At 34.0% G+C, this 19675-nt stretch overlaps 4 protein-coding genes and 1 long non-coding RNA gene across 5 annotated transcripts; 3 read left to right on the top strand and 2 right to left on the bottom strand.

Moving 5' to 3' along the window:
- Positions 1-706: 706 nt before the first annotated feature.
- LOC145088396 (CDP-diacylglycerol--glycerol-3-phosphate 3-phosphatidyltransferase 2-like) lies at positions 707-3139 on the top strand. Its single transcript, XM_079026745.1, has 7 exons — positions 707-1312; positions 1818-1915; positions 1994-2044; positions 2153-2266; positions 2394-2450; positions 2536-2621; positions 2795-3139. Exons 1-7 carry the CDS (start codon positions 826-828, stop codon positions 2916-2918), a joined length of 1017 nt encoding a protein of 338 aa, XP_078882871.1. The 5' UTR covers positions 707-825; the 3' UTR covers positions 2919-3139.
- A 1829-nt stretch (positions 3140-4968) lies between these two features.
- LOC145088395 (glutathione S-transferase L3-like) lies at positions 4969-7245 on the top strand. Its single transcript, XM_079026744.1, has 10 exons — positions 4969-5265; positions 5441-5512; positions 5761-5821; positions 5912-5998; positions 6107-6205; positions 6297-6399; positions 6496-6572; positions 6652-6759; positions 6885-6965; positions 7095-7245. The coding sequence occupies exons 1-10, from the start codon at positions 5072-5074 to the stop codon at positions 7104-7106; spliced, it is 894 nt and encodes a 297-aa protein (XP_078882870.1). The 5' UTR covers positions 4969-5071; the 3' UTR covers positions 7107-7245.
- A 928-nt stretch (positions 7246-8173) lies between these two features.
- Positions 8174-11047, bottom strand: LOC145088392 (uncharacterized). The gene is made up of 4 exons (XM_079026743.1): positions 10761-11047; positions 9027-10668; positions 8708-8914; positions 8174-8639 (listed from the first exon to the last, which is right to left on the bottom strand). The coding sequence occupies exons 1-4, from the start codon at positions 11045-11047 to the stop codon at positions 8325-8327; spliced, it is 2451 nt and encodes an 816-aa protein (XP_078882869.1). The 3' UTR covers positions 8174-8324.
- On the top strand, positions 8416-12222 carry LOC145088393 (uncharacterized). Its single transcript, XR_013701090.1, has 2 exons — positions 8416-8551; positions 8698-12222. It is a non-coding gene; the product is annotated as an uncharacterized LOC145088393 (long non-coding RNA).
- A 2652-nt stretch (positions 12223-14874) lies between these two features.
- Positions 14875-17966, bottom strand: LOC145088391 (uncharacterized). Its single transcript, XM_079026742.1, has 7 exons — positions 17842-17966; positions 16807-16918; positions 16212-16251; positions 16020-16115; positions 15674-15918; positions 15500-15598; positions 14875-15393 (listed from the first exon to the last, which is right to left on the bottom strand). The coding sequence occupies exons 2-7, from the start codon at positions 16911-16913 to the stop codon at positions 15024-15026; spliced, it is 957 nt and encodes a 318-aa protein (XP_078882868.1). The 5' UTR covers positions 16914-16918; positions 17842-17966; the 3' UTR covers positions 14875-15023.
- Between the last annotated feature and the right edge of the window lie 1709 nt (positions 17967-19675).

Genomic DNA, 19675 nt, shown 5'->3' with positions numbered 1-19675 from the left:
ACGATTTCAGTAATTTACTCAAAACAAATTTTTTCTAAAAAAATTAAAGTACTGAAATTTTTTTGAAGGGTATCCCGGGATCTATAGTGGATCCGTCTATGGTGTTAAACGCATGTCTCTGTTTTTTGTTTTCTTATTTGTTTTCATACATTACCGAAATATTATTTCTACAATAATAATGTTTTTTGAGTACGTAAAAAGAGTTCAATAGTAAAAATGTGTATAAAAAAACTCATTAAGTAAATATATACACAATGCATGATATTACCCGCTCAAATTATTAAACCCTAAAGGTAAAAAGGGCATTGTGCTTATTTGTAAAATGATCTTGGGCGTGTTCGGCAAAATTAGCTGGTAGCGGATAACGGGTAGCTTGTAGCGTTTTGTTAAACTCTACATGAAGTAACATTTGGGTTTGAAATGTTTTGTTTAAATTAAACGCTAGAAGCTTGTAGTGCTGAATGAAGCTTTCTGTTCAAAACGAAGTTTTTTGTCAAACGCTAGAAGCTAGAAGCTCCGTAACGCTACTTGCCGGACACGTCCCTTATTGTAAAGTTTATTGACTATATGTGCATAAAAAAGTTAAGAACTTAAAGTTTGTATTTAATTACTTATGAAGTGTGGATGTAACCATATTTATGGAAAGTGCCTTTATAAAACAATATAGGGTTATTTCTGTAATTTACGCTTTCATTCTTGAACTTTAATCAATCATGGCGATTTTACATCGCTAACCTATGCCCTCCCCAGACACGGACGCCTTTCCTGCTAACCTAAGCCAGGTGGCGCATATAATCCCTTCACCCACACCCTACGCCGACCGCCATGCCCCTAAACCTTCTCAAACTCACCTCTTCTATTTCCGTCCACCACCACCACCACCAACGCCACCGCCATAAATGGCTACGCCGGGCAATTACCACCGGGAATTCTAGAACACTGCCTGCGATGTGCTCGGGCTGGTGGAGGATAACAACACAATTTGCACCGCAAGCTCACGTTATCAATAACAACGATAATAACAGACTAGGGTTTCGTAGTCCGAAAAAATTCAGATATTGTTCCGGGAATAAAGGAGGAAAAGTGTTTGTTGGTGGAAAAGTGAATATGGAATCGGCAAGCAGTGATAACAGAGATGACAAAAGGACAGCGGAAACTGACCACGGCTCCTCTGTCATGCCTGCATTGCCGTCGGACGACCGCCGGCACCTAAAACCTCCTCCGTCTCAACAAAATTCGTCCTCTAAATTGCTAACATTGCCTACGATCTTAACAATCGCTCGTGTCGCGGCCGTTCCTCTTTTGATCAGCAGTACGTCCCCTTCTTTCCGTTTAAATCTGATTGATTTTAGCAAGCGTCAAAAATGACAAATACTATGAATTCTCTGAATCGTTGACATCTGAAAGCTGTTCAGCAGATGTGCAATTAGATATTTTGATGGAAAAGCAAAATCTTATGAATCTAAACAAATTTGGTGAAAATCTCTTTGGTTTCTACAGAGGATTTACGCACATTAGATTGATTCATTTCTAAAATTTTGGTTTTTGGTGATCCTGTGAGTTTTGTTGAAGCATGATGCTGGTTTATGTCTTATTGTTTCCATTAGACCATAGGTTATTGTCCGTATCATACATCCTGCAAGAAAAAGAATCATAATCTCTGTAGTCTGTACCTTGTACACAACAATTTGTTAGCTTAGTTTCAATCAGGGTCAGGATCCATATTGGATATGAATCTATGATGTAGCATTTAGTTATAAAAAGATCCTGGTAAACCATTTTACAAGACTAACATATCATTTTTCCTGTTTGATTAGCTTTTCATATGAACAGTCGGTTAGGAACAACTGCCACCACTGGTATTTTCATTGCTGCAGCAATTACAGATTGGCTTGATGGGTATCTAGCAAGAAGGGTATGCATTGATATGTTTATAAACTTGTATCTTCTCATTACAAAAATCAATGAATCTTGGTTTTGTTTGTGATTGCAGATGAATTTAGGTACTGCTTTTGGTGCATTTTTAGATCCGGTGGCTGATAAGGTATGCCTTTTTTTTATCTTTCCAGTTTCAAGAATTAGATTAACAACAGATCTTCTATCTTTTATATATAGACTATAGTAAGAATTGTTTGATCATTCATGGTCACAGCTTATGGTTGCTGCTACATTAGTCTTGCTATGTACAAGACCTCCAGAGGCTGCTATTTTTGGGCAACTACCATGGCTATTGACTGTACCATCAATTGCAATCATTGGCAGGGAGGTAAATTCCTAATCTTAGCACATTGTTCATAAAAATGACAGTGATATTTTTTCATTAATTTCTAAGCTTTGATGATGCTTTTTAGATTCTTTTAAGAATCTGATCAACAATGCATGGTGTATTCCAGATAACAATGTCTGCAGTTAGAGAGTGGGCTGCTTCTCAAGGGAGTAAACTTTCACAGGTTCTATTCTATTCCTGTGAAAAGCAGTCATACTTTATATTTTTTCTTTCATTTTTAAAAAAAAAAAATAATGCATCATTTTCAGGCTGTTGCTGTAAATAATCTTGGAAAGTGGAAAACAGCTACTCAAATGACTTCATTAACCATTCTTCTTGTAATTAGAGACAGCAGGTTATTTATTCTTCATTAGTCTCTTCTAAATTTCAAGATTTGTAAATTTAAAGTTGGTAAACATTAAAAAGGGGCAAAATGGGGAAGTTGGGTATACTTTTTTTGTATACGTTTTTTGGAAATACAGTAATCTTGAGTCATGTTTTAAACTTTTTTTATCTGAAAATATGCAGTTTTACAGAAGTAGGGTTTCTTGGTACAGCAGGTGTTGGTTTCCTTTATGTATCAGCAGGGCTAGCTGTATGGTCATTGGTTGTGTATATGAAGAAGATATGGAAAGTATTGATGATGATGTAGCAACATGCAACATCAACAACTTAATACCTTGTTTCTTTCAAAACCCTTCATGTATGCAGGTTAACTTGCATCACCAAATATATCTTGTCATTTTTTTCTTTATATGTTTCGGATGCTTATTTATCAAATTAGTTGACCCGAGGTAAATTTATGCCAGGGTCTTATAAACGTGCATTGTAAACTGGTTACTTTAAGAATATCAGTTTTTTTTTTTTTTTTTTTTTTTTTTTTTCATATTCTGAGGTTGATTGATAAATAATAGTAATGATGTAGATTAGTGTCAATTTAATATCAAACTGGATGGAGATATTTTGGGTTTGTCATGTGTTGTGTTTCTTGTTTAGAAAGTGATTAAACGCATATTTCAGTCTCCTTTTTTCTTCCAAAATGTTGTCTTTGAATTTTCGCTTTGGTTATGGACAAGATTTCTCTTGAATTTTCGCTTTGGTTGATGATCAAAAACTAGTAATGAGTTGAATGCATTGTCCGATGAAAATGGGTTATGAATCAACATTGTTGAGATGGGATATGTATGATGCAATTTCAGCACGGATGTAAATGGTGGAGTAGAATTATGTATTGATGAGAAAGTTCTAGTGTTGTATGGATCTGAATGTTGATCGATTAAGAAAGAGAATAAGAAGAAAATGGAAACATGGGCGGAGTTAACCATTACCAAGAAAATGTCCTATAGGATTATTTAGAGGCTTAGAATTTAAACTTGTGTTGGTATATATGAGTAGTTTAGGTACTAGCTTCGTTCCCATTATTAGTGTTTGTGGCTCTATTTTTGCCGTTTTAGCATTATTTTTTTTAACTTTCAAATGGTGTTGTTTGTTTTAACCTTTTGTATTAGTGTTAGTATATGTTTTCACTATTTGTGTACACGTTCGGTATGAAATCATCCCAAGTGTATTAACATTCACTATGCATGAAATCATCCCAAGCGTGGGTTTGTGTGTTTTGTTAGAAGTGTATGTACGGAATCGGTTTCTGTATCATGAGGTAGATGTTTACATAGTACCTTACTATTATCCGATTACTATGGAACTTGTGAGTACTGCTGTTGATAAATGTTTTTTGGATTAAAAGTTTGAAGATCTGATTTTGATTGAAGTTTTGATTTGATTTGTATAGATGATCTTGGTGTTTATGTATGTGATTAAAAAATAAACAGATTAATCAAAAAATAAAATATTAATTAAAAGTAAAAGAAGCTTTACATCATTAATGTCCATGTATTCTTGTCTAAAACTTCAAATAAGTTGGTTTTAGCAATTCTCACTAAACCACAACATCATTATCTCAAAGAGTATCATATAACAAATAAAAATTGTATTGATATCTATTTGGATCGGGAACTATCTAGTTGGTAAAGAGCTCACCACAAAAGAGTAATAGTATAACTAAGTAGAGATACTTTTGTCATTATAGACCTAAAATACGTATATGTTTACACTCCGAAACCTCAAGATAGCACCTTAGAACCAATTGTTATACTTTGGTAGTTTGGTTAAATAGACATGTCCCGCCAACAAAAATAAAAATATCTCAATAGAGAGACTTTTGATCGGTTATTATTGTTATGTAAATACTTTAAATATTTTGTTATTATAAAAAATAAAAATACATTGTCATGAGTATTCTCATTTAGAATGTTTTTCCCAAAAGATGATCAATCATTTGGTAAAGATATAAGTACGTGGACAATTAGTTACCTCATTGACTCCTTGACCACCTCTAATTGAAGCCCCTGATTAAAACTTTTGTTAAAGGAAATTGATAAGTCTAATGAAGTGATGGTTAATAACAAAAGCAATCTTTTTTTTTCTTTTTTTTTTTTTTGTAGACATTTAACTCTAGATAAATCCAAGTTGACACAAAGAGGTCTTCTGTTCAACATTATACTAAACTTTTTAAAGTATATTTGATTTTTATAAAAATCATTTTATATAAAAAGAATTTCTATATGAATTTTGTAGTAGACTACTAGAACAAATTTTCAAATACAACATTTTTTTTAAAAGGAACGAATAATGAAGGTTAAGTACGGAGATCAACGTGGTTGATTCAAGTTCACAAACGAAGGTGAAGGCAGAGTTGTACATCAAAATCAGATACTGTTATTACTACTTGATCATCAAATCATAAAAATGGCTGCGTTGAATCTAAGCTGCTATTATCATCTCTTTCACTCTCTTTCTCACTCCCCACCACCACGGAATGTCGCCTCTGTTTCCATTCTTCATGGTCGTAATAACATCGCTCTCTCCCCAACGCCTTTAACATTTCATCGGCAAAAGCTTCACAACAACCTCTTGGTTCTAGCAACAACAATGTCTACTAGGTAATATATCCGCATCTTTTTTCTTAATCGAGAAACCCGTAAAGAAGCTTTTAAAAGATTTAAAGAAATTTCAAATTTGTTTCATAAGTTTAGAGCTCTTGTAATCACTAGGATGGTAGATTCTCTGTTTCTAAATTCTAATATCTGATTTGGATTTCTTGGCTGTTGTTGGAAGTGTGCAAGAGGATCTTCCGCCTGCTCTTGATTCTACTTCAGAACCACCTCCAGTCTTTGATGGAACCACTAGGTAAACTTATGAATCACCAACTGTTTGTTAAAATGCCCAAATGAACCTGGCCTAGATCGTCCAAACGGAATTCACATATTGGAGTTGGAATCGGAGTTCCTTTTCATCAAAATCCAAACTAAATTTGCTTTGATTCCAAATTCCAATTCTGAAAATGGAACTGGAGTTCCCATATGCATTTTTTAATTGTACTTATCTGAAACTAGATTCGTTCTCTAAAGATAAATTTCCTGAATTCTCTTGCTTAGGCTGTATGTATCTTACACTTGCCCGTATGCCCAACGCGTGTGGATTACTCGGAATTGCAAGGCTCTCCCTCTCTCTCTATCAATCACTATTACTTAAAAATCCTTTTGATTATTACATGATATTTACCCTTTGCTGTTAAATTATGAACAGGGATTGCAGGAAAAGATTAAATTAGTTCCTATTGATCTACATAACAGACCAGATTGGTACAAGGAGAAAGTTTACCCACCAAACAAGGTGTTTTTTTACTTTTTTTGATTGGATACAAACAACAATGCACAGAGTACAAACACACAAAGCAAACTTTCATGAAATTTAAGCTGTGGTGTGTTGTTATGTTAAAAGGTGCCTGCTTTAGAACACAAGAATGAAGTAAAGGGAGAGAGTCTTGATCTCATTAAATATATCAACACCAATTTCGAAGGACCTTCACTCTATCCTGATGTAAGATTTCATCCATAAGTGAAATTAATTGCCCTAATCTTTAAAAGAATAAGCTGATTCAGTCACTTATAATTACAAAACTACAATATAGGATCCTCTTAAAAAAGAATTTGGAGAAGAGTTGCTATCATACACTGATACATTCAATAAATCCGTGACCACCTCTTTCAAGGGAGATGGGGTTGATGAAGCTGGTAGTATATATATATCCTGCATTACTATTTCCTTTTGAAATTAAAGACCAGTTTTGAAAATTTAAAACTAAATATAAATATATATAACTTCAACAGGTGCTGCTTTTGATTATATTGAGAATGCTCTTTCCAAGTTTGATGATGGACCATTCTTTCTAGGTCAGTTGAGCCTGGTAAGTATTTTCACCAATTTTATTACTTTTGATAATTGATGCTGTTGAGTCATGAGATTCTTGAATAATTAATGTACAGGTGGATATAGCTTATGCTCCATTTATAGAAAGATTTCAGCCATATTTGGTAGATGTGAAAAATTATGATATTAAGGTGGGTAGGCCAAAACTTGCAGCATGGATTGAGGTACTACTACTCACTGCTCACTCTTTAAAGAACTTGTACTGTATGCAAGATTTGTTGTACCATCTATCTAGTCTAATGTCTAAATGTCTAATGCTTTTGTGTTTGTGTTTGTGTTTGTGTTGCAGGAAATGAACAAAAATGAGGATTTCAACCAAACAAGACGTGATCCAAAGGAACTTGTAGAGAGCTACAAGAAACGTTTTTTGGTATGGGTACCCAATTATGAATTAACAGTCTAGTGTCTTAATCTTCTGTTTTCAAAGATTTATTTACGCCTGACCTGAAATATGTAATAAATTATGTCAAACATTGTGTTGTTTTTCTTGATTATGCAGTCTCCCAAATAAGGTTAAAGGTCTAACCACAGAAGAAGACAAGAGCTTGCTGCAGAGTGATTGCACCAGAAACATTGCAGGAACTCAAAAAAAAAAATGCTGTTACTTTTTATATGAAATGAAGAATAATTTGTTCAAGAAATAACATGTAATGAGGGGATTTGGTAAATCTGATTTTTAAGATTGACCAACTTGTTATTGTGTGGTTGGTTATGTCCATATACATATACGAATACTTATATCCATTATGCATATATCACAATCATTGTTTTAAGTTTTGTTCACCAATTATTTATAATGTATGCCTTAAAACCCTGAGTAGTCCTTGAGGACCTATCAAGATGCATATACATAACAAACAAATAGACATATTACCTTGTTAAAACTGATTGTTTTCAGAAAAAAAAAAATAAATAATAATAATAATAATAATAATAATAATAATAATAATGGAGTTATCGTTTTTACTAGAAAATTTAGAAAATATCTGGTTAAAACTGATTGAACTTTTTATCAGTTCCATTTTCCAGTTCTAGTTATTTCAAATAATATAATATTAAACATATTACCTACACAAAATTTAGCAAATATTGTGCATTGTTCGCAAGGAAATGCAAAAATTAAGAAATGGTCCATGTGTTATTGATTTGCATAATTTCATAAATGCCCCTGTATAATCTCAAGAAATGTAGAAATTACAGATATAATCTCCATGTAATAGTACAATCACATAAATGATCCATGAATGACTATGTCCTTACATTTTACTGGAAATAACATTTTACATTAGGCTATTCTTAAACTTTCAGTTTAATTGTGCTACATAGTTGATAGGTGGGGAGTGTGAGTTTGGATGACGGTGGGGAGGAAGTAGGGTTTTTTAATTTTTTTTATATATAAATTGAATAATTGGAAAATTTATTTTTTAGAAATACTTTGAAAAAATATGGAATCAAACGCGTTTTCTAACTTTTCATTTTATTTCAGAAAATTTCTCTTAAAAACTAAAAAAACTAAAAAAAAAAAAAAAAGAATCCACAACCAAACCAGAGTTAGTTAAGCCACTTACCGGTAAAAAATGTCCTCAACCCTTTTGTTGATTTGTTCACAAACTATCATATCATTTACCAGTTTACTTACAAAGAAACCAAAATCCCAAACTCTTTTTAAGAAAAAAAAAAAAAAAATCCACACAAAATTATTGGCGTATGAACAGCGAGAAAGTAACTATTATAACAAGAATCCTCCTCCGCTAGGAACAGGACTGGAAAGAAGATCAAAGGGCTTCCCAAGCGCATCTTTCAGAATCGTAATCTGACCTTCTTTCATCAACACATCCTCATCAAGCGCTTCCACCTTCTTCTTCAACATCCCAACTTCCGAACTCAAAAGCATGTTATTCTCGCTGTACCTCTGCACCTCCTCCCACATCATATCCCGTTCCTCTGAAACTTTCGGTAAGATCCCATTCACAATCGACAGTTCCTTTTTGCAATCCTGCAGATTGTTTTGCAGTCGATAAATCCCCTCATCCTTTTTCATCACCTGTTTGTTAACACAAATTAGTTTTGTTTTCTAAAATTAGGGTTCGTTTGTTTTCCAGAATTGCCTACCTGCATCTCAAGCTCTTTCATCTTGTGAGTTATACAAGAAAGCGTATCCATTGCATTTTCAACTTCACATCTCAGAATATCGTTTCCTCTGACAGCAGTTGCCAGCTCAGCCTCCAGCCGCTCTACATCTACCTCTTTCGCGTACAGTTTTTCCCTCAGTAAACTTGTTATCAAAGCTTCTGCTTTCAAATCAGACTTTCCAACATCCTGCACAAGTTTAAATATAATATAATAATAACACTCTACATTAAACTGTATAAAAACGACAATTTACATTAATAAAACTTAAAAGTTGGATTATATATATATATTTTTTTACCTGAGATTCGCTGTTTGAAGTTCCTGTGGAGGACTTGGACTTGTCACGTACCACATCAGACACAGTCTGCAAACTCCTTGTTAAGCTTTCAGCTCCCCTTTTAAAACCTTGAAGTTTCATATCAGCTTCCATGATCAATTGACTATCTAACCCATTCTGTAATGCTTCATTGGTTTCCAAAGAGGAATGACATGCTCTTGCTTTGATATTTTCCAATAACTTTGAGCATAAAACCACACTATCTTTAATCAAACACATTCCTTGATTTTGCAAGCAATGAACACGGCTCCATAGTTCCTGATCAAGCTTCAAGGCGGAAAAGCCATTTTCCTTTGAACTACCTTTTAAACGGTGTAAAAGGTTTATATTTTCATGCCTAAGAGAATCTACCTCAACCCTATAAGATTCCACCTCCTTTCTCAAAGCCTGTTCAACCCCGGTTAACCTCAACTGCTCCATCTGCAACTTTGACCGCAGTTCTTGGTCAAAGTTACTATTCTCCAATGAACCATTTTTCCTCACTTCTTTACTAACTCCTTCACGCAACCCTTCAATTGTTTTCTCTTGTTCATTGCAAGTTCTGAGAAGTCTTGTAACAGCCCTATGCAACTCCTTGCATTCTTTTTCTTTCTCAATGTAGTTTCTTTTGAAACAATCCCTATCCTCTTCAGCTGCTCTGTATTTATCTTGTAACTCAGAAAGATTTTGATGTAGATTTTGATTCTCCTCAGCTACTTCCTCCATCCTTAAAGTCAAATCCTTGACTTGTTGACCCGAATGCTCAACCCTACTTTGACTATCTAACTCCCTTTCACCATACAATGATACTTCCCTTTGAAGAGACACGTTTTGTTCAGCAAGCTCCCTTACCCTCTCTCTCAACCTATGCTCTTCCATTTGGTATTTTTCAAGCTTCATTGACCATTCGGTTGACCGCCTATCCAATTCCTTTTCCAATGCCGCCTGCAACTCCTTCTTCTCTTTTTCCAGTTTCCGAGTCCGGGAATGCAATTCCGCCCTTAGTAAAGAGACCTCATCAGCTTCTTCTGATTCCTCATATTCCAAAACCCTACTGCAATCATCATCATCACCATCATCATCAAGCCCATCTGGAGACAAATGATTGTGGGACCCACCATAGATATCTTCTAATGTGATTGGAATGTCATGTTCGAAGTCTTTCGAGTCAACCCTTGGCAAAACACGAGACTGAGAAAGCCTTTCGATCACTTGTTTTGCTAGTTTTCTTGGGGATCCATGAACAACCCCATTTTCAACCCAATCTCTAGTAGACATGTAGAGTTTGGATTCTCTGTTAGGGTCTCTGAAGGAATGTGACCTCGGTTTCTGTGTCAAACCACCACCTTCGGTAGCAGTAGGTGGTGGTGGTGATGATGGTGCTGCATATTGGAATCTTGGTGGTCTTTTTCCACCACCATTTTGAGAATGATGACCTTTAATGTTGGAATTGTTGTTTCTGTTAATCTTTTCTTGATATTGTTCACCATCAATGTATCGATCAAGAATCTTGTTTGATGCATTTGTTGAGCAATAAGATGAGCTTTCTAATGAAACATTATCGACTCCGGTATTTTCTTCAAACCATTTTGCCCTTGAATGCCTCTCGGGGGTAAGAGCTCGACTGAAACAATCAAAAATAACAACACAAAATCAAAAACCATCACAATTTTTTTTTTAAAAAAAAAAGGTATATATTTACAAAGAATGGCTAACCGTGAAGAACGAGGAGCAGATTGCTTGTGAGAGACATTACTGCTGCTGCTACAAGCAGAGTCACTTTGAGTTCTGAGCATCACACTATCAACAAAAGTTCCTGAAGAAAATGAGCGACTCCTTCTAAGATGTGGACTAGTTTGAATCTGATTTTGATCTTCAAATGCAGCCTTTTTAGATCTTGATTTATGGGTATCTTGAACTCCATCTCCAAATGAATTCTCTTTGGATTGAGATGGTGCTTGATTGTTAGATGTGGATGACTTGAAAAAGAAGAGCTTTTTCATCTTTCTATCCCTTGTAAATTTTTACTAATCACAAAACTACCTGAAATTATATAGAAATTGATTAGCAAAATGGTCAAACTATCGATAATTGAAATGAAGAACACAAGAAGAGCTTTTAGAAATAAGCTAGTGTGATTGCATTCAGACATTACCCAGATGGGATTGTTTCAAAATGATGAAGAAGATGTAGAGAAGTAAGAGCCCACAAGTTGAAAATTCCAATGCATTAAACCCTAAATTCCACAAAAGAAACGGCAACTATAAATTACTCTGATAGTAAAACAATACATGCTGACATTGACTTCAGAAAACCCTTTTTATAATCATGAAAAACAGAACCCTGAAAGAATCAATAAACGTGGATTTCATTTATGATCGAATAACATGTGTCAGTAGCTTTTCTACATACATATATCAAACTGTTCATGTGGGAAAAAAGGACCAAAGTACCCTCGTCGTCTTCATTTCTCTGATATTCTGAAACCCTAATTCTCTCAAAAACAAGAAATCCCTAAAACCCTAAAAACTCAGATATCAATTGAAACCCCCCGAAAGTGAGGGGGAATTAACATGAACAAGTCGAAATCACCACAACCATCCCTTTCAAATTTCAAAAATAGGAGTACTGATTGAGAGCGAATTAACATGAACAAGTCAAATCAAAATCATGTAATAAATAATTCAACATACGTGATTGATCAAACCCCATAAAGTCACAGACGCAATTATACACACAAAATGCAATGCACCCGACTTGTGATAGAGTTGGAGAGTTACCGATAATGGCGCTGATGAAGAACTAGCCAGCGGTGGGTGTTGCATATAGAAAAAGCGTTGATAGAGAAGGAAAGAAGAAGGTGGAATGGAAGTGAAAGAAAAAAGGAAATGGCAATGGAGTCTGCTTTTGTGGTTGTGGTCATCTTTTTGTGCTTTGTTGGCTCGCAATTAGGGGTGGATTGAAAGAGCCAAAAGTCGAGGGGGTGGTTTTGTTCATAACTGTAAAATTTGAAAGTTTCGATGCCGCGGAGACGGCGGAAGGGAGGAGCGTACTTTTTTCGGTGTAGGGATCGAGAGCGCACGGGTGCAGGAGTTATCGGTGTACCTTCATCTTCTTTCTAAACTTTGTTAATTTTTTGATAATTTCACGTTTAAGTTTACAACATTTAATTTAATAATTTGAGATAATTATAATAATAATTAATACATCAAACTATTTTGAAAAAAGTAACATATTTACCTATCAAGATCAAATGTTTTAATTTTTTTATTTTTTACACACAATAAGGATATAAATTTTATGTTTTATCGTGACTTGATATATAAAAGACGATACACATTAGAATTTTCAGATTTGTAAATCTATTTTTATACAGTTTGTTCTTTAACTATGTACATATAATTTTCTGTTTGTTAAAAAAAATTTCATAACCAATAGTGGATTCATAAAATAAGTTTGTAAATGTAGTACCATAATATATAAATTGAGTTTGCACAATTTTAGGTTTCAGTCAAAAGGAAAAGTATGCATAAATATTAATCCCTACACATAATTTTATTTTATTAAATGTCAATCTAAATAGATATCATCAATTATTTTGAAAAACTTAATTACCTTTTTTTGTTACATTGCATGTAAAAGCAAGAAAAACGTTTTGTCAGTGGAATGCAACTTTGCAAAATCAGCAACACCTACTAATAAATGTGAAAAACTTTATGAATCACAATAAATGTCTTTTTAATTATGAAATGTCAAAATTAATACCATCCGTTTAGGAGGGGGTACGTATAGTAATATATAAATTATTACGGACGTTTAATTTTTGGTTTGGACCTGAAAAAGTGATTTTGCATTTATATTAATTGACATATTTCAAAAAAAAAAAGACATTATATTTGGGAGTTTTTCAAATAAAACTAGCAGTGGCTTTTTTGAAAATAAAAACCTTTAAATGAAAAAAAAAAAAAAACCAAAAAAACCAAAAAAACCAAAAACAAAATAATAGTTTCATAGAAATCCTAAATAAAAATTTTTATATTATAATATATAAGTTATAAAGTCTTCAAATCCTAAACCTTAAACCGAAAACTCAACTAACTTAATTGACTACATAATACTCGCTTTATGCTTGAATTTGGTTTGAACTTTGATTTGTTAGTTTGAAACCAACAAACTCACATTAAAATAATATATTTGGAAAAAAGTTTCATCTAATTTCGTCTTTTTTTATAGTTTTGTTAAGTATTATCTACAGTCATAAGTTATTGTGTTTTTTATAAGATAAATACAAAAAATAAACCGATAATGTTTTCTTGACAGATAAAATAGAGATCAATTATTTTTGCATCATCATGTATTTTACAAGATAAGAGTGGCTTGTGTATGTATTTTAAAATTTAAATACGAAAAGCATGGTATATGGTACAATTATGTTTATCTTTTGTCATACATCATGATGCAGCATTATGCATAATCTCATCATCCATATGGATATGGGGTCCACGCAGGAGCTTCATTCCACTTTTCCATAATACCTTCGACATGAAGCCCTTATAAAATGCTTGTGATCCTTCCACTAATCATGGTCCAAAGGCTAAACTAAAGTCTAAAGGTGTCATCTTTTCGTAATTATGAATTCAGTCCTTCAAGTACAAAACTTATGACAAAACAGTCCTTTCACTAAGATGATAGATATATATATTTTCTTCATGTGTTGTGCCATTTGGCTTGTATGGAAGCCATTTTCAAATGTTGTTTGAAAAATTCATACGTATCTCCATTGGTGTATCCATGCACAGATGTGACCCCTGATGTTGATGTGGAAATGATGGTTACGCTCTAACAAAAATAATAGTAAATTTATTGTCTCAATTTGAAACGAAATGGTTTATTTAAGAGAATCAATCGCTCTCATTCACAGATCACTAGAATTGATTGTTTTATTACATAAAACAAAATCACATCATAGGAAACTGTCAAACATAGAATGTGACCATGTCAATCATACAAATTTGTAAAATGTAGTGTTTTGATGATTGGTTCCCGGTTTCACAGTTGGATCAATCCCGTTTCCAATTTTTTTTAGTTTTTTGCATACATATATACATCAATCCTATTACATTAAAAAAGAAAAATAAAATGTAATAACAAAATAAAATATATTTTTAGATGAATACAAACACATAAAAAACTTCATAATATTTACCATTTTTAGTAACAAAACCACACTACTTAAGCTCTAAAGAAAGACTTATCAAATACATCAAAAAAAACATAAAAGGTAATAACAAACCAAAATATAGTTTTAGATTTAAACACATAAAAAAAGCTTTATTATATTTACCATTTTTAAGTAACAAAACCACACTACTTAAACAATAGACAAAAACGTATTAAAGATTTGATATAAAGAATTTTTTGTTATTTTGAGTGTCTATAAAGTTGGTCGATATAAGTATTAGAAATCAAAATAAATGTTTAAATAGATGTAAAAAAGTGCACAAAAGTTCATTCCAGTCTAAAAATATGCATTAAACTGATGCTGGTTGACCAGTTTCCTTACAGGCTGATATAAACCGAATTTTAAAACTTCGGTAAAATGTAATGTTAAATTAACAAATGTAAAGTATTTCAGTGGGAAGGATTGAAGCATGCTGATTTGTAAAAGGGAGACCATTATTTGCATCTACTAACATAATTATATCCGATAATTACAAATGATTAGTCGATTTTAAATTTTGTTAAAACAAGTGAATTATTTAAGCCTAGATTGTTTTGGGACATTTCCATCATTTAACATCCCTAAAGCAGAAAAAAGAAGTCGAAAACAGAAAAAAAAAATATAACAAATCAAGTAGCTCCAGTTATATCTTGTTTAACATCATCATCCATCACTCATACTAGTCCAAAATCAAGAAAGTCATAGTTGAGAATATATTTCCTCAATCCTTAAAAAGTTGGCAAATTCACCATTTTGATTTAACCAGATTCACTCCCCTCTGGTGAAGCATTGTTGACATCATCATCCTCCTCAACAGGTGTCCCAGTCCCACCATTGCCTCTAGGAGCAGGGCTAGGGCTCCTACTGTGTCCATTTTCTTCAACAGGGACACCATCATCACCCTCCATGGGACTCCTACTCTTGGGCCGCCTTGGTGACGGCGATGGTGATCGTGATGGTTGCAGGGCGGCGGTTCTGTCATCAGGCGATGGGCTGCTGCTGCGCTTCCTCCCTTTCGATGGTGGTGGTGAAGCCCCCCTGTGTCTCCTTGGGCTTCTCGATCTTCTTTCTGCACGTTCAATGCTCCTCTCTCTCTCCCTCTCCCGCTTTACAGGTGACCTTGATTGGCTATACATAATTCAATCAAAATAACACTAATTAATAATTAAAATATTACACAAATAAATGAAAGCATGTTGGTATTTCTAGCATTTAACAATAAAGACAAAGTAACCTGTAGCTGCGACTCCTGCTAAAACTACGACTGCGGCTTCTTCCACGCCTAGGTGGCGATGGGGTCCGCGAGTAACTTCTTCCACGCCTGCTATCAGCACTTGATAACAAACAAACAAACAAAATTAAATTTTTCATTAATCAAATACTAATAATAATTAATAAAATAGCTTACTTGACTTTCTTTGGGCTATTTTGACAATTCCTTTCTATATGACCACGTTCACCACATCGATAGCATTTGTTCTTCCAATCACCAGCTTTACAGTCACGAGCCCAATGCCCATCAAGCCCACAATTAAAGCACCGCCCTGACCCCGGTGGAGGACCTCTCCCAAGAAACTCACGAGAACCACCATCACGGCCACCACCGTCACGACCGCCACCATCACGCCCGCCGCCGCCACCGCCACGTGGAGCCTATTAAATTACAAAAAAAAAAAAAAAAAAAAATGTATTTTAATTGTCACAAGAAAAAAAAAATTTATATCAAAATTTTGGAAATTTCATTATTGATTTACCCCTTTAGCAAACTCCACCACTATTCGGCTTCCATCAACATCACGACCATTTAAGCTATATCTTGCATCATCAGCATCTCTTGCATCGCTGAATTCCTATAAGGGTATAAACAGAGAGAGAGGAGGGAAACGGTAAAATATATCAAGATAAGGGGTGGAATATTAAAAAAAAGAGAAAGAAAAATTACATACCACAAAGGCAAAGTCGCGCTTCATATCCACATCGCGTATTCTGCGTTAAATGGATTCCAGAAATAGTAAGGCCATCACATCATGACATTAAGTACCCACAAAGGGTTTTGATACGTTTACTTCGCCCCTCAAAGATGAACTAAACACCAGTTTTGAGATTGTTTGCCATTTCCATCAAAAAAACAAGCAAAACAATTTAGAAAGATTCGCCAAAAGTCTCCCTACAGAATCTCCCCACCAAGGGCAACCTCTCACCATAGACCTTCATAAAGATCATTCAAGTTAATTTTTTTACTTGATGGATGGCACTTTTTTTTTCTTTTTTAAAACGAGGGGTTGTTGAATATATCAAAAACTAAGCCAGTAATGGCAATGGTTTAGTTTTGTACACACCTTCAAGTAGAATGTCCAAGAAGGAAAAGGGCTATGCAAAACTACTAGTACTACCCAAAAGTGAATAAAGGAAGGTACAATGGTGCATAGACATCATTGAGGCTTATGTAACATGATGAACATAGAGGGATATGCATAACTATATCAAACAGACAGATCACAGAAATAGAGTGTTAATAATAGTTGATAGTTGAATGCTAACCTTCCATATCTGCTAAAAATGTCTTCCAAATCACGCGATCTTGTACGTGAAGCCAGGTGGCCAACATAGAGACGAGTGCTGCCATGGCGATCATCATAACGAGGCATATTTCCTACATAACAATAAAGATTATTAAAAAGCAATAACATCAAACAATTTTTTCAGAAGCAAACAACCACCTTGAATCTTTATATGAGAATAAAACATAGCTTAATGAACAAATCAGAATCCCTCTTTGCACTATTTTGATGATAATTGCAAATGGGTGAACATTTACGCAATGTAACATGTACACCAAGTTCCCAAGTAAGCATACAATACAACCCATGTACCCAAGAATTCATAAAAATTTACTTGTTCAGACATCTGACTATGCATCCCCAAACATTTTAGCAAATACAAAAATTAGAAGTTAAAAAATTGTCATATTTTATTGTTCTTTTCCATCAGAAAGACTAAATTCTTAAATGATGATGGCTATCACTCCTAACTAAAGACAATAAGGTTACAAAAGAGTTAAAGATTATTAGGATGAATTGCTCAATTGAAACATTAAAGAGCATGTAGAGGAACCGGTGACTCTTTTATTGACACAAGTAGAAATTTTGTATGATTTGCATGTTGAATGTAAAGAAAGCGCTTTGATAGATCAAAGCAAGTAAACCTCCAAGGTTTGAGCCATCCTTATTACAGGAAACAAATTCTGTTAAAAATTGAAAATAAATATCAATTTCGAAGTCCAAGACAATCCGTTCGCTTTTCCCGAAGAGAGCGTAATTTATAGCCAAGTCGTCTAAAACACCAAAGAGGTTAGAAAGATTATACAGATTGTTTTTATATCAACACAGAAACATATAATAATCAAGAAGAACAAAAGAATATCCTGAATGTAAAGTAAGGAGAAAAAACATGAAGTTAACAGATCCAGATCCACCAAACTAAAACCTTTGAAATTATATCGATTCAAGTATTGCATATAAGCGCACAAGTAGTAAAGAATATCGAAAAACCAGATGCCCGCACACAAGGAGGTACCTGAAGAAGGCGGAAGTTCGTACAAAACCCTAGATTTGAGTTTCTCGCTTTTTGGGAGTCCGGAAAGAGATAAAAGACTTTGACTGATTTATATAGCGATTGGATGTCCAAATCCGCAGTTTTTTTTTATTTTTTTATTTGGATTTTTTTAGGTATATTAAAAAAATATAAAATACAATGCATCCATCTCCTGATTAGTTTTCAAATTGAAAATATATTATTTAAAAGGTTTAAAAAAAATCATATAACAAGTTTCTTAGGTGGCATTTGGATCGTATAATGTTTTTAAATATTTGAAATTTATCAAAAAATTTAAATATATAAGGAATTGTAATTCAATTTCATGTTTTGTTTGGTTGACATTAAATGAGATTTGAATCTAATTTTATATATTTATTTGGTTGGCTAGAAATAGAATTGAAATAATATAAAATAGCATAATTGTCCTTGTTTTTTGCTTCATTTTATTTTGTTTTATAACTTATATATAAGCATATACTATATAAATTAAGAAAAATAGTAAGTCGTGGTTGTGACAATGGTGGAAGATGGTGGTGGTAGTGGTAGTGTGGGTGGTGATGTGGTTTGTAGTGGAGATGGTGATGACTGATGGTGGTGATGGAGGTGGTGGTAGGTGGTGGTGGCAGAGGTGGTAGGTGGTGATGGCGGAGGTCGTGCTGATAGCGAAGGTGAGTGGTGGTGGTAGTGGAGGAGGAGATAGTGGTGGTGTCAATGGCAGTGGTGGTAGATGTAACATCCCAAAAATACTAAGTAAAATTTTTATTTTTAAGTCAACCAAAACCATCAATCATTCATTTCAAAAACCAATCAAGTGTGACAATGTAGAAAATAGTTATCAGAGTACAAAAATCAAAATCATTGAATGTGGAACATCGGTGGATGTTGTGCGATCATGACAGGCCCTTCCACTTCAAACCAGATGAACCTAAAACCATAAACATAAACTGTAAGCGTAAGGGTTAGTGAGTCCCTAAAATATCACATACCATACATACATTGGGTCCTACCCGGTAAAGGTCTGTTAATAACATGTAATGGGCATCGTCTTACACATATAACGGGCCCCGCCCAAACATACATACAAATACATGCAAGAGTAATAAAGACAACTAGGCGGTAATCATGGGTGGTGGTCTTAGCAATGATGTGGGGTAATCACGAAGGTGGTGGTGGCGATTGTGGTGGTGGTAGAGGGGTTTCATATGTATTGTTAAAAATAAAAAGGATAATTTATTTTGGATATAATTTATTTTCACTCAATGGAAGAAAAGTTTGACTCGTTCAGGAATCTAGTTCTTTTCAAAGCTTAAACCAAACATAAGAAAGTGTAGAAATTGGATTATAATTCCAACAAACCAAATGTCCCCTTAGTTCGATGGAAAAGTGTGTTTGGCATAACAGTAGCAAGGTGTTGATATTGTCTCTCCCTTAAGTGGTTATGAGAGTTCAAGTCTAGTGGACTGAAAAAGTAGTTTAGGAGTAGAATTTAGTGGGTATATGTTAGTTGTTAAAAAAATATGTTAGTTCGGTTATGAATTGATAAATGATTTTTTTTAAACAAATTATATAACAATGTTTTCAGTGTGTTGATGTACCACCTTTGTCGTGTTCCTTTGTGATACTTTGGTTGAGGTACGACTATATACAATCCTACTAACACCCATGTCAACTAAGTTGACACTTTTGTCGACTCAATTTTTGTAATGTCCCAAAAATCACGATAAAATGTTTCATTTTTAAATCAATAGGAACCGTTGTTTTCAAACAAAACCCAAAGCAAAACCAAACGTTTACAAAACATTGTTCTCAAAAA

Source organism: Lactuca serriola, chromosome 2, assembly GCF_051521515.1.
Source record: "Lactuca serriola cultivar US96UC23 chromosome 2, Lser_US96UC23_V15, whole genome shotgun sequence".
Lineage (NCBI taxonomy): Eukaryota > Viridiplantae > Streptophyta > Magnoliopsida > Asterales > Asteraceae > Lactuca > Lactuca serriola.
This window is presented reverse-complemented; position numbering and strand designations above follow the sequence as displayed.